Genomic DNA, 15661 nt, shown 5'->3' on the forward strand with positions numbered 1-15661 from the left:
TACATGCACAGAAAAGAACTGCACAGAGACACAAAGCATTTATGTGAAGAAGCACTTCAGGTTTTATAAGCACCACATAATACCTTCTGCTTAAGTTCTGCGGAATCTAAATACACAATGCATGCACTCTAAATACAGCTCAGTGAAACCAAGATGACTGGAGTAATTTCATACCTACCCCCAAAAACTTGATAAAGCACCCCTAATTTCTGAGCCCTCCTCTGAACATACTTAACAGGAACAGGATTAGTCTTTAGAGCAAAGATTGGGATGCAAAAAGATTTTGTTCCCCTGTGTACAGGCATTCAAAACTTGTGTCACTCACTGCAGATTACAATATGCCAGGATAAGGCTCTCAGTTTGCCATGTTGAAGCTATGTCACTTCATACAATGTATTAAGATTTATTAGACCTCAGAAATAAAACTATGAGCCTGGTCCTAGTAAGCAAGTGATACTAGACTGCAGTGACTGCTTGTGGTTTAGGGCCAGTGTTTTTCAGGGAAGTTCAAGAGTACCAGTCATAAGTCTGAATTCATACTCACCTCCCAGACTACTCCTCTACAGTGAGAAATTTTAATTCCATTTGACAATATGGAATCTTTAATGAGTAAGCTTTAAAATAAATATCCATCTCTATGTAATAAAATGGAAATTTCTAAGAAAAATTGACCCCCCATATATTGGGGTAAAAATATTCTTAACTAGAGAATACCTAGGATTTTATTCTCTGGCAGAAGGGAGATTTGTGTGAGTAGAGATACCAGCATTCCGCTTTATGTGGAGAAAAGTCCTAGTGGAGACATAGGAACTAAAACGGCATATCTATTCTGCACAGCAGTTGTACTGTGTGCTCCCTGGATTCTGGTAGTCTAAACAGACACATACAGGATTACATCAAAGCTCTATCTGGATATAAATTCAGGTTTCTTTCCATAGCACATACCAGGCTTTATCCCAGCTCAAAGACTGTCTCCATGGACCAGAACTACTGAGCACACAACAGAGCATACCTGCCCATTCAAAAGATGGCAAGGGCTTTCCTACTAGCTATCCTAAATAAGAATTTCAGTGTTTAGTCCTTTAAAGAAAGTTGACACCATATAAAGAAGCAGAAGCATCTTTCAAAAGGCACTGTTTCCTTTTAATATCCATTTTGCCTTTCTTTCCATTGAGCTCAAGTATCTCCATCTCAACATCTATAAAAAACATCCTGATTACAAACACTGACCATGTAAGCTTCCCCTTTTACCTTCACATCTTTCTGTTTCTGTATGTTTGTATATAGCTCTTCCCACTCATAAAGATGACTTAAGTCAGAGTTCCAAAGAGGTGCCCACATATAAGTGGCATGCAGTCTTGAATTCACTGAAGCAGCATTTCATGAAACTTTGAACAACAGTAAAGCAATCCCTGCAAGTTACCCAGCACAGTCTGTGAGAAAAATGCTGATAGTGTGGAAAAAATTCAGAAAGAGTCTTCCTAAAGAAATGGAGGAAAGAATGAAGGAATTCCTTTCTTCCATAAGCAGAAACAGAAGCAGTCTTGAAATTTCTAGTAGGAAGAAAAAGCCATTTCAAACAAGTGGAAAAATGCTAATCTGATTTTCATAACATTAACTTTAAAATTTAAAAAGGGACCAAAAGAATAAAGTTACACAGCCTATTGTATGTTGAATAAATGCTTCCAGGTAGCAGTATTTTAGTGCAGGATAATACTTGGCAGTAAAGAAGTGTTAAGAATTCATGGCGGTCAAATATATTAACAAAACAGTCCTTACCCCTCCAGAATAGACTGTATAATTTAGTAGTGCAGATGTAACTAATTCAAGACTAACAATGGCTGAAACTTAAAGGATGAGAAAAGTTTACACAGCGAGTTCCTTTAATGATGCATTTTAAGCTGCACTTCTACCAACAGTAAGAAAGTTTCAAAGCCTGGCATCAGGCTTAAATATATTTCATTTTTTGCTATTCAGAAGAACCTGCTATCCTGAAAATAAGATTCATTTATCATTTGTTCTCAAAATACTATTTTTTGTGTGACCAGCACCACTTTCCTGCACATTTATTCCAACAAGAGCCATTCCTACCTTAGAACTTCTATAGAAGAGTCTGCAGAACAGCAATAGTGGAGATTGTTAATACTATTTTAAATGTAACAGCTAAAAAACTAGTTAAGATATTAGTGGAGTATCTTTTATAAGCACTTAAGATTTATCAAGTATGAAAATTGGCCTTACCTTAGGGAATTGTTTTACTGGAATCAAAACTTTTTGTCCCAACTTCATATTTTTATTGATGACTACATCAATATACTTTTCTTCTTCCTTTCCTTCCCCTTTTTGGAATTTCTCAATTTCTGTTAAAGGAAAAAAGTTAAAGGAAAAAAGTTAGTTATTTTCTGACTTTAATACAACAATCTAGAAGCTGAGAATCTTCAAAGGCAGTATAAAATAAAAACTTTAGAACTAATACTGTATGGCATTAATGTGTAATTAATACATATAATTAGTTACATAGGTCAATGGGGTAAACCATGTTTTGCTTTTTCAGGCTTTTTTGATATTCATGTTCATATCAGCACCCTGAATTAGCATTGCAAGCATTTTAAATGCTAACTTTTAGCTCAATACTTAGGATACATTTACATTTTATACGACTCAAGCAGGAAAAACTATTCTTAGATACCATTATTCATTTTTAAATTCAAAAACTTACAGCATAGCTTAATACTCAACTATTTTATCCCTCTATAGTATAAACAAAGTAGAGTTTTAATGGTGGTTGTCTACAGGGCACTTATGAGCAAATGTCAAACCAATCTTTCAAAATTTCAGGAATATAATTGAGGCACATACCCAAAAGCCTGAGATTAGTGTTATACCAATGACAACAGAATTAGGAATGAGATTTAGAAGTTCAAACCCCGGCTGCATGACTACTCATTCCAGAGCTACATACAAAACTGATTCTTGATTATAATTCTCTCCAAATATTGACTCTCCAGTGTGCTAATGAAAAACTGCATTTCATTGGTGGGGAAACATGAGCATACAAGGAGACTAAAAATGAAGCACTGCCCAAAGTCTTTGCTGGACTGGAGTCCAGCACACTGAGTCGCAGTGTTAAACATGTTAGCACAGGACATACCAAAATCCAACCAATTTCAGAAGTGCAACTAAAGTTCTTCTACGGACATCTAGCATTTGTCCTCCCAAATCTTCAAATATCTTATTAGTTTTTCCCACAATAAAACACATCTTAATCTTACACATCTTACACTCTACCTAACCAGTAGAAGTTAGTGACATTTATCAAGACCTTGAAGTTTCTTTAGTGGGAATGTGATCTTATGCCAACAGGAGACAATAACAAAAACTTTTGAGTGCAAAGAAACCCATCAAAAATATAGAAGGAGAAAGCATCCTTTAGGTACACTAAGACAATTTGGTTTGAAAGTACTTCCAATGAAAAACAGAAGTAGTAAACCAACACATTTCTTACTAATGAAAAAATCCATGCATCATTAGCAGCTTTGTTTAATGAATACCAGTCCATTCCCATTTACCACAATAGAAATGAAGATGCTAACATCTTTCCCAATAACTGAAACGCCAGTCTTCTGTGCGAGTTTTCACCTCACTAGCACAGAACAGGAAATAAATACAATTGCATTTATGCAAGTTAATGCTCAGCAACTGAAGAACTAAGAAAGCCAAACTACCCTAAGACTACCTGAAGGCTTCTTGAAAGAAAAGCCTTCCCCAGCTATACTTTCAAATCTTCTTGGTAAGTCCCTAGGAAGTTTGATTCATATTGATTCTAGTAGCGTAAACATTCTGGAGGAGCCCTATCAAAGCAACCTTCCTCTCAAGTGTCCTTTATGTTGCTGCATGCTCAGAAAAAACTCCAAACCCCTCAGCCTACAGGCTGACAACTACTGAGGAACATATTTTAACAGCTGAATCCAGGTAAAAGTGGAATTCAGATGTTCTTTGTAGATGTCACTTTATGGACTAGAGAGTTATGGGCAAATAGAGGTAAAGTTACACTGAAATTCATTTCCAGATGAAAGACTGAAATTGTATAGGGCATGATGTTCCCACTCAGAAAGCAGGTGACATTTTTTAGAAGTCAAAGTTTCTGAATATCACATTCAGACATAAGAGTGTAGTACTATCACATCACTCAAATACAAATAAGCTACTTTTAACACCCCTGCTTCCTGATATAACAGGGGCAGTTATGGTAAAGCTCCGATTTCTCTTGGAAAACAAGACTAAATACTTAGAGGTTTGTATGTTTTACAAGTGGAAAACAGAAACATGACTGATTTTTTAATGCTGCAGTTGGTATACACTATTAACAGTATAAATACCCAAAGCACAAAAGTGATCAGAAGTATGCTGTTCTTTAGCAACATTTTACACCAAGAAATACCAAATATTAAAATTGTAATAAAAATACATCCACTTTGTTATGACTGAAGCAAATGCAGTTACAACAAAATTTAATATGACTTCATTTAGTATTGACTTTAAATGTTAGGACGAGAATTTGTTCAGAAAAGCAGAGTTCAACTCCATTCAAGATTAAAAATTAATGCACTGTGCTACAGTATTTTGGAACAGATCAGTGCACCAAAGGCTCCTGGTAGCTACATTGATACAAGATCTTTAGAAGTTTTCAGTAGTTATAATTACTGTTACAATGAAGGATTTTTTCCTGAAGTAATCTAAACTTACAAAAAAAGTACCTGTAACAAATCCCACCATGTTTTTATGAACTAGTAAAGCTAAAAATTTGTTTTCTCCTGTTGAGTCATATACTATTGTACACAACTGCATAGTATGTTGTGTATAGTCATATACAATTGTACACAACTGCAATCCCCCACCCACCTGAAAATTTAATTTCATAAAAATTGCATTTCTAGAAGTAGTAAGGAATTTTAAATTAGAACCACAAGTTTATGAACAAACAATGGTTTAAGGACCTTCTTACAAACTGCCAAGAAATATTACACCTAAAAGTGAGTTTTGTTTCAGGAACATTCAGATGTCTCAGATGGACCTGTCAAGGTTAATAAGTATAAGGAGTTAAGAGCAGAATTCTAACAATATCTCAATAACACTCCTCAGATGAGCCAGCTGCATAAATTCCTTCAAAGATCAATACACTGTTATTTGTATTTCCTAAATATTTCAGCTTACATAAGTTATTGAACTCAGTATTTGAAGGACTTGACTGCAACTTCATTAATGCTAGATATGCTCATTCTATAGTATTTTGATTTACTTAATACAAAAAAATTAAAAAGGTCATAGAAAGAACATTCTTGCTCTAGTAAGCACTCAACTTGAAGTGGCCGAAGAAATCCGTTCATTACTCTGAAGATCAGTTTTCCTACCCCAAATAGCTACATGCTTTTTATCAACTATTTTAAGAACAACCATTTCTTTATTTATCCTAACTTCCACTGTTAAATCAACTTTCCATTTGCTTGAAGAAGCTGCTGAAACCCGTAAGAGGCTGCCAATTAACTCTTAGCAAAATGGATCACAATTTTCCCCATTTGTTTTAAAGTCAAATGACTTTTCTAATGAACAGCCATAGCCCATTGCCATAGCACTACAAAATAAAGGATTTTTTCCTATTATGGTCCAAAGTTAATCAAACTACTTAAGACTTTATGCATATTCATCACTGCTATCATAAGACTTTCATTTTGAATGAACAATGTCAAGGGCACTGAATTACTGAAAGTTTATCTTGCATTGAGACCACATTTTAGATCAGATTTTTCTGGTTTTTTCTTGTCATTTCTTTGCACTGAAATCTAAGATGAATATGAAATAAAGTTAAGCATTAACATTTTACCCATATCTGCACAGCTCATTTGGTATCTATCACAAAAGATAGATCAAGCTTTAGATAATTAGGGAAAAATCATGCCAGATCACACAGAAAATCCAATCAGATTTTCAAGGTCAAATGGATAGGAAGATTTGCCTTTTCCTAATCCTTAGACTACATTCTGTATTGCTTAGCTATATGAAGCTATGACATTTCCTAGATCACAAATAGTAAACAGACATGTGATTAAAGCTTCCCTTAATGCTAGAGATTAAAATCCCATGTTCTCAGACCAAAGATGCAGGCTAATGCAACAGTCCAGGAATTTAACTGGATGAAACAATAACTGCACGGATTTTTTTCTTTACATTTAATCATAGAGAGATCTAAGCAATGACTACTCCTCAGTTAATTCACCAAATAATGTTGCTAGATACATGGGATAATGACAAAGTAGGATTGTTCCACGTTAATCTTTAGGTAGAATTAATCTTCCTGTGGCAGAACTACAAGCCAGAATTCCAGCTCCCTCTGCTAAGCCAATACAAATACTTGAGTTTAAATGTAGAACAAAGTGATGCTCTGTATTTGTCTGTGGTAAACCAATAAAATCAATGTAAGATCAGATGTCAAACTCGGAGTAAACAGAAGTGTTTACTGAGTTAATACATTAACATGTATTAACATTATGTTAATGTATTAAAACACTAATACAATGTTTCCAAAACACAAGATCAGGAGAAACAGGAACCAGGTAAATTTGTCTGCAAATCCTTAAGAAACATTCTACTATTTTTCCTTAGATTCAGAAGGCTTATCAGACCCCCTATTAAATCCCAATCATTTCATACTAATTTTTTCTACTTCAGATGGAAGAACAAGTGAAGAATCCAAGGCTCAAATTCTAGGACACCCAAATGATCCTGGCTTCAGAGAACATAGGGGGTTGATGGAACTGCACTGCAATTTCACTAGAAATAGTTTCCACATTAATTTTGAAAATTAAAATATTGTAAGAATAACATTATCCTTTATAAATACTCCTAAATAACACTTGACTGAAATACACTGAAGAGGTTTGGGAAATTACTAACATTAGACAACAGCAGCAGTATATGTTGCTTTATTTGGATGATTCCAATTTTACTAGCTTGTAGCTAAGAGAAAGAAGCATTGAAATTTAGACCAAGTCAACCAAACAAGCCTGCTATACAAGTACTGAAACATGCCCTAATAACAATAGTATTTCTCAGTAAATTCTCAAAACTTCATAGCTGACTTAAAAAACCACACCATCTCCAGTTCAGAAAGCTCTTAAGTCAAATTGAAGGCTGTGGAAGTATCTTTATATACTTTCCCTGGCCTTTTACTTCTTGAAAAAACTCTGCTATTGACCATTGCTGGAGATAAAACACTGAGCTAGACGGGTATCTGGCCTGACAGTACAACTCCTTACTGTTTCACATTAGAAAAAAATCAAATTGATGGTACTATAAAAACCAGACTTTGGCTTATTAGTTTGCATTTTATAAAGATCTTTAAGGAACACACCCAAGCTTTGATAAGAGACAAGCTTCCAGAGGAGGAGCAGGACAACTAAAGTCAGTTGTAGCAGAATTTCAGAACAAAAACATTTTCCTTAATGGAAGAAAAAACATGGACAATATCAGTTCAGTTTCCTCAAACTTCCTACAATCCTTCCAGTTCAGAGTATCAGTAAGTACTTCTGAAACAGTCTTTGGGATTAAAACATTACTTCTATACCATGTGTAAAATTCTCCAGCACTCTATACTGTTTCTTATTTGAAAATTTTCATTGTGGCAAAATCCATACTTATATCAGAAGGCACATTTTAAGCACACCTATCCTGAAAATACTGGCAGTTAGAACTTTTGCAATGAAGCTAAGTCATAAAAAAGTCTGCTACACTGGATGTTGATTTAATGTTCACAGTCCTTCCATGACTTGTTCTGCTAAATCCAAAGTGCAGTAACATAGGATGATGAACCCAACAATAGTGCTAATTGATGATGTTGATGACAGCTTAATCTCATTACTGTCATAATAAAATGGTCTCAACTGTGCTTCAGATCACATCTCTTACACTGGAGAGGTGTATATTTACTTTATCCCCCCCACTAATGGGGCAATTAAAAGTTACCCAAAACACTACCTCTCCAACAAATATTTGTCTTTTCAGCTGAAAATAGTACTGTACAACATGAACTATAATCCACACACTAAGGTTTAATACATTTCAAAAGGTTTTCTGAAATAAACCCCACAGATTTCCTGAAGGCAGCCTTTAAGAGACCCACTACTCTCCCTGTCCTCATCAGTATGAAGCTGGATGACCCTCCCAATATTTTCACTAAAACAGAAGATGTAAACTTCGCCTCCTGCTTTTACGTATCTTAGAAGATGTCTAGCATAGCCTAGTTTGCTTTAAAACAGTTTCTCTGTGTACATATTCACAAGAGATGCAGAATTCCTGTTTGAATTGTATGTAGCATCCCAATCCCCCAGAAAAAATAAAACACAATTAAGACAGCAGCAACTAAACATTTTCTGATGTAATTAAATGTCTGATGTAAGCAAATATCCTTTTTTCCCACCCACAAAATTTTTCCAAAGCAAGTACTGATTAGTGTATCTTCATGAAAAAAGCAAAATTAGAGAACTAGAGTAATCAAGCAAATAAAACAAAAATAGCCTCAAAAATTTTAAAATAAGGGAGTTAGATATGTGGAATGGCTACATCTAGATCCATCCTGAATGGGTCTAAAAGACTTGAATCAAAAATGTAATATTTTCAATTTTTAATGCAGTGCTCTATTACTGCACCCATCCCCATTCCTCTATGAACTTCAGAAAACTCCACCTATCCTCCTCAGCCATCATTTTGGTACTTTAAAAAAGCCTTTTTAAATGACAAATACAGCCTCCACAGTAGGTCCTAATTCTGAACTGGCATAAAAACTAGTGCATTAAAAGCATGAACTGTGCATAAGAAACATTGGAATTTGTTTCAACAAATGCACATTATTACAATAGTTGAATTCAAAATAACTGTCTTTTACATGCCACCTTAATTTTGTAGAAGCAACTGACAATGAATCTAATTTGAATTTACAATGAGTGGTTCATGCTAGAATGTCTACAACATTCAGCATACTCAAATTAATAATATCCCTGTTGAAGGACTTAAACCAATCTTTATTTAAATTGCATTCACAGGCATTGTAAGTTCTATTATACAGTCTAAGTACTACTGTCTGCACTGATCTGAAAATACATTTCAGTCACCAATATGACAAATATTTTGAATAGGCCTTTTTATTTAAGCAATTGAAAACTAATTGAACACCTATTACCTTCACATCAAAGATGACTACACTAAGATCTGTTCAGACTGGTTAATATTAGCAATAAAGTAGAAAGTACCACAGTAGAAACTGTCAAAAGTAACATCTAAGATATTAACAGATGTTCAGTCTTGCTCAGGAAAAAACCAAGATATAAACATAGGCTTCAGCCCCATATACCCTCCCTACTCCACTGAAAATTACTATTTATCTCATTATGAAGAGACCTTCTAGAACTTAAAGTGCTAAAATTTCCTATGATTTACCTACTGTTAACAGTTTTCTTTAAACATGAATGTTTGTACATTAGCACGGTCAGGAACCTATTAACTGCAAAAATGTCAACTCATTTGCTCCATAACTTAAAAATAAAAAATTCCAAAGGCTACATATATGGAAAAACATTACCCAATGTCCTACAGTCAAGTACTTCAAACTTGATGCTGCATCTATCATGATGAAAACATTTGACTTCCCTGTTCCTCCCTGCTTCAGGAAAACTTAACCTTGCTGCCTAAATATTGGAAAAAGCATTGGCTTTTGTCCTGCTTTGAGCAGGAAACTGGACCTTCAGAGGTTCCTTAAAGCCTCAGGCATCCTATGATTCTTCCTATAAGGTGTCCAAAAAGGGACCCATGCTGTCTTGTATTTACCTACTGTATCTACTGAGCAATAGCCTGTAGATAATACTATTCCCTTTCTGCAAATACTTTTTTGTGCTTCCATATGACAGCACAAGTAGCCGCCAAGCCCCAAAGGCAAAGCTCTGGAAGCCCTCTAAACTATTTAGATGGTATGGTAGGAACAAAATGGGGGAGACAGTATTAAGTAAAGTAGTTCCCTCAAAAAGCAGCATGTGCAATACGTGACAATTGGCAGTATAGATATAAAGCTACTTTGGATGCAGATTTCAAATGTAAATCCATGACTTTTTATTTCAGAAGGGGATCCAATGTACAGATCATCTTATACTATTTGGGGCATAGGGCTTAGACAAAATGAAGCTAATATTTTGTATCAAGAGCCCTTACAAAAGCTGTTCCATCTTTTTCATTTATATGTATGAACACGATCAGGTAGCCCTTACACAAGATTTAACTTGTCATCTTCGTGAGTCATCAAGAAGGGTCTATAACCTTTCTTCCTTACTATGTACATAGCACTATTCAATAAACTTCCTGCGATTCCTTCAACAACTTTCACAAGAAAGAAAAGCATAATTCAGATCTCATTTGAAAAAAGGATATAACCTGCAGATCTTAATATGCATATATCACATTTTAAACTATTGCCAAGTTGAAACACTAGTCATAGCATATCCGGTTACTGAACCCTAAAGCAGACAGACTTGAGCACTATTAAAGACCACATTTAAAGCTTTTTCAGGCACTGGCAAAGACAGCACAGTATACAAATCTGCCAACAGATTCAAACAAACCATATTTAATACTGGAGGATACCTACACTACCAAAACACATCTTAGTAGGGTACCTTCCATCCTCATATTTTGTATAATTCATAGTTACACAAGTGTACAACTGTTTACCTAGCATTATGCAAGATTTATGTAGCCATCAGCAAGACAAAGTAGTGTTATCTTCCCCTACTTCTCTAAAAATTGTTTTTAGCAACTCTAGAGCTTTGCCAGAACCCTCCATCCCAACTGACAGAAGGCCAGGGTACAGCCTCACTCTGGCAACCCTTAATTCAGTAATGTGTCATATCCTATTGATAAATCCTAAAAGAACACAATTCACACCTATAAGTCGCAATTTACTTGAAATAATCACTAAACTAGATATTTCAGGAAACATCCACAAGCATTGAGGGAGCTGGCTGATGTCATTGACAGGCTACTCTGTTTCTGAAAGGTCATGGTCATCAGGGAACATTCTGGATGACTGAAGCAAAGCAAGTATCAGTCTTATCTTCAAGAGCAAGGAAGAGGATCTGGGGAACAACAGGATGGTACAACTCACCTTGATCCCTTGGAAGGTTATGCAGTAAACAGCCCTGGAAAACCATTTCCAAGCATATGAAGGACAAGGTGATTGTGAGTCATCCACATGGATTTATGACAGGGAAGTCACACCATACCGAACTAAGAGCCTTCATCAATATGGGTACCTTTGCATCAACAATATGAGTACCTCCAGACGAGACAAAAGCAGCTGATGCTGTCCATCTCATCTGTAGTAGGGCTTTTGATACTGTCTCCCATACCATCCTCATGTAAACTGATGAGGTACAGGCTAGAGAAATGGACAGCAAGGTGGACTGAAAACTGACCCGCCTGGCTCAAAGGTTAGTGGCATCACAACCAGTCCAGCTGGAGGCCAGACACTAGTGGTGTGCTCCAAGGGTCAATACTGTAACATCTTCACCAGTGACCTGGATGATGGGACAGAGTGCAGCTTCAGCAAGTTTACAGATAATAGAAAACTGGGAGAAGTGGTTCAAACACCAGAGGGTTGCAATGACACTCAGAAGTACCTTGAGCTGGAGAAACTGGCACACGGGAATCTCATTTAGTTCAAAGGGAAGTGCAAAGTCCTGTACCTGTGGAGGAATAACCCCATGCACCAGAACAGACTGGCAACCAAACAGCTAGAAAGCAGCTTTGCAGAAAAGGACCTGGGAGTCCTAACAAGCTGAACACTAGCCAGGAATGTATGCTTGAAGGCCATCATCATCCTGGGCTGCCCTAGAACAGCACTGCCAGCACTTTGAAGATGGTGATCCTTCTTCTCTGCTCAGCACTGGTGCAAGTTTTAGCAAACTACTTGTTTGTTTCTACTGTTTTGCAGAAGAGTTTTGAAAAGATTTTTTTAAAAGAAAGATTTGTTCCATTTTTGGTATTTTTAAAGACTACTAGTTCTAGTGAATTCCATCCCCACCCCAAGATTTATTTCTCATTAAATACTGTAGCGCAGAAAGCCATGATTTTTTTACCTGAAAGCATGCTAGAAATTCATGTTGCATCATAGGATTACATGTGCTCAAACAGTCCAGAGAAACAGATTTGGACAGATCCGACGTACAGCAGTCCATTGTTTCCCCTCTCCGTAGCCCCACCATCACTCTGCTCTGCATGGCTGGAAGTGTACACAATCTTCCAAAGTTACACATCTCTTCCCACTGCTTCCCAGAACACCATGTCTAAAATACATTTCTGTCCAATAAAAACTTACTACTCATATTTCAGTGTTAGGGAAAGGAACGGAGATGAGGCTATCACAACTACCTGTAATGCATCTAAATTCTCACATTGAATTCAGTGAAACTCAGAGTTAGCACCAGACACTAGGACTGGACTGTTAGGACTTAGAAAAGTCATACCCACTGGATCCAACATAACCATTACCAACTCTTACTGCAGAAATTGAGAAAAACATCTGTAAGTTCTGTGACACCGCACTGGTCAAGTGAACTAGGAAAGGGAATGCTAACCACTACTTTGGTGCCTGTAAAAGATTAGCTACTGAAAACAGTATATGCTGGAACAACCTTCATGCACATCTGTGTTGACTCAGCCTACTGTTCAGAAGTTTCTCAGCTTGTTGATTCTAACACAAGTTTCCTGGTCCTTTGATGTAAATTGCTCTGAGATTCCTGAGACTTCATCTCTGCAACTTTGTTGACTAAAGCACAAACTATTGATGTGTAAGTAAGGTGTGTGAAAAGGTAGACTTGTACAGAAAGAGGATGAAGCCACAGGTGAATGTGAAGGGACATAACATTGTGGTTGGGTTGTATTTTAATCCATAAAACAAATATAGCTAAAAGAATTTGAAAAATGCTTTCAGAATACTTATGAAAAAGGTAGCAACCCAAAGATCCTAAAGCATTTGTATATTTTGGTCCACAGATGTACAAAACAAACCTATGGAGGTTAGTTGGTACATGTAGAAGAAAGGGGACTAATTCCAGCACACCACTCTGGATTACTTTAACACACCTCTAATCCTTCAGAACTCCACTACTGCCATTGCCAGCAGACAAAAGAGGCAAAACACTACTTTTGATACAATTATTGTAGGCAGTACTTTTATTTTATTGTCATCCATTACAGTCCTTGGCTGCAGTAACATAGCTTGGCAGAAAAAACATAAAGGCAGCTTGTATATCTACTGCCCTATGGGAAAGAGCAGCTTAAAAAAAAGTCATGTGGAAATGTTATGTATGAACTTCAACATAAATTGAATGTTTAAAATGCTTAGCATCCAAGTTAACAGTTAACTAGCAGAGGGATAACATTAATAACTATCCCTTCCACATGCTTAATAGCAGGTGAATCCAAATATCTTCTGTGTATGAAGATAAATATTACAGAATTAAGCAGATTGCTACCACGTTCAATTGTTTCCAAATATTATTTGTTAAACTTATTCCCATAAAATCAGTTGAATCACTTCATGGAATTTTAGACCAAGATCAGACTTCCCTAGAAGTGTGATAAACCTTGAAAGTCCAGCTCATGGACTCATTCCATCTGCAACTCACACGGGAAGGAACTAACATCCCTGCCAACAGACCAGTTTCTCCAGGAAAAAAGTGAAATTTAAGTCTGCAATAAGCCAATTCTCTGTAGGACCATGTGCTATCCATGTAGCACCTTCACTGAGGAAAGCAATCTTCCAACTTTTATGGCATCTGTCAGAGAAAGTTTCTTAAACTAGTATTTCTAGCATTCACCTAACAGAACATTATTCATAATTTTCCAGATTTAAGAAAAAATGAAACAGTCCTTCATAATTTATACCTGCATAAGTCTCTGAAATAACAACCAACTTATGCCAGTAAGCTTTTGCTGAAACATACCTTGTAAATAAAGTTAAATATACTACAGTTTTAGTAGCATTTATGGGATGGTTCTACTTGCCACAGGAAACAGCTCTGAATTACAATTTTTTTATCTAAACAAAGTGCCTTCATGTTTAGCTTAAGTAAAACTAAACAGTTCCTTCTGAATAAGTCATACACTTCAGGTTAGTAATTTTTTTTAATAAAAAGCATCTTCAGTAAAAAGTATTTTTAAAAACCCAAGGTCAAGTTTCTTTCCAATGGACATGGTTCTGTTATAGCTGTAAGAAGCAGAACACCTGCATGATGTTCCGTGCAACTACTCAGCAGCCAAGATATTGCAAATTCAGTTGTCTTACAAATTTGTTTTGAAGACAGTTTAAAATCAATGCTTATGCACAAGTGGAAAATGTGATGCCTCAGTTTTACTGCAGTTTCAGAAGCCACATTTTCATGTAGTTATATGAGGAATTTTAGAATTGTTACTGGTTTAGTTTTAATCCAGCTAATTTCAAAATCCCACCTTTCACAGAACACTACAACTTTTTCCTGGTGAGGACTCTGTGTGTTATGAGTTTCCTTGTGGTAGTAACTCCTATATTTAATAGTTTAAATAGCAGATTTCAGTACATTTCTCAGATTTTACACAGAATAATCAACTACTAGGAAGTGTCACACACACAAGGCAGCTGACATCTTTAAGTGCAGTGGAACAATTCACAGACAGGGGGAGGTACACCAACATTCAAGCTGAGACACCAAAACCAAAGCTGAACTAGTCACATTGAGATGAGTAGCACTGGGAAAATGCAGAAACTGCTCCTAACCACAGACACCTGCCCTGCCTGCCCCCCACCTGCCTTCATAGTCCCACATATTCAAGTTTCTGCTCTTTCATCACTTCTGCCTGCCAAGAAACAATAAGAAAAGTGCAAACACCAAGAACCTCAGGTGCCATTACTTCATGGTTCAGTGACATTTAAATTGCTTCTATATGGGAAAGGAAATTTTGATGCTCCAGTTTCCAGAAGTATAGCATCAGGTTAGCTTCTAGATGTGGGCAGAGGACAAAGGGATGCATTTAAAAATGCAGCTGCCTAAGAAATTCAGGGTCTGGGTGCCCAAAGGTTGAAGGACAGCTGAGACAGCAATAACGACTTAACATGGTAGACTGTTCTATCACTCCTTGCTACTAGAGAGAAGCAAAGCATAAAAGTGCATTTCATAGAATCACAGAATCATTGAGGTTGGAAAAGACCTCTAAGATCATCGAGTCCAACCGTCAACCCAACACCACCATGTCCACTAAACCATGTCCCTAAGTGCCTCATCTACTTGTCTTTCAAATACCTCCAGGGATGGGGACTCAACCACTTCCCTGGGCAGCCTCTTCCAATGTTTCACCACTCTTTCAGTAAAGACATTTTTCCTTACATCCAATCTAAACCTCCCTGGCACAACTTGAGGCCATTTCCTCTAGTTCTGTCACTAGTTACTTGGGAGAAGAGACCGACACCCACCTCGCTACAACCTCCTTTCAGGGAGTTGTAGAGAGCGACGAGGTCTCCCCTCAGCCTCCTTTTCTCCAGGCTAAACAGTCCCAGTTCCCTCAGCCGCTCCTCAGAAGACTTGTT

General features: G+C 36.7%; 1 protein-coding gene across 4 annotated transcripts in view; it reads right to left on the reverse strand.

Annotated features, from left to right (window-relative positions):
- KHDRBS3 (KH RNA binding domain containing, signal transduction associated 3) overlaps positions 1 to 15661 on the reverse strand; it is a 99221-nt gene that overhangs the window by 70120 nt on the left and 13440 nt on the right. For all 4 annotated transcript variants that reach the window (XM_076329053.1, XM_076329052.1, XM_076329051.1 and 1 more), the window contains exon 2: positions 2242 to 2360. In XM_076329053.1, coding sequence (XP_076185168.1) covers positions 2242 to 2360 — 119 coding nt within the window. The remainder of the gene's footprint in view (positions 1 to 2241; positions 2361 to 15661) is intronic.

This window comes from Aptenodytes patagonicus, chromosome 2, assembly GCF_965638725.1.
Source record: "Aptenodytes patagonicus chromosome 2, bAptPat1.pri.cur, whole genome shotgun sequence".
NCBI lineage: Eukaryota > Metazoa > Chordata > Aves > Sphenisciformes > Spheniscidae > Aptenodytes > Aptenodytes patagonicus.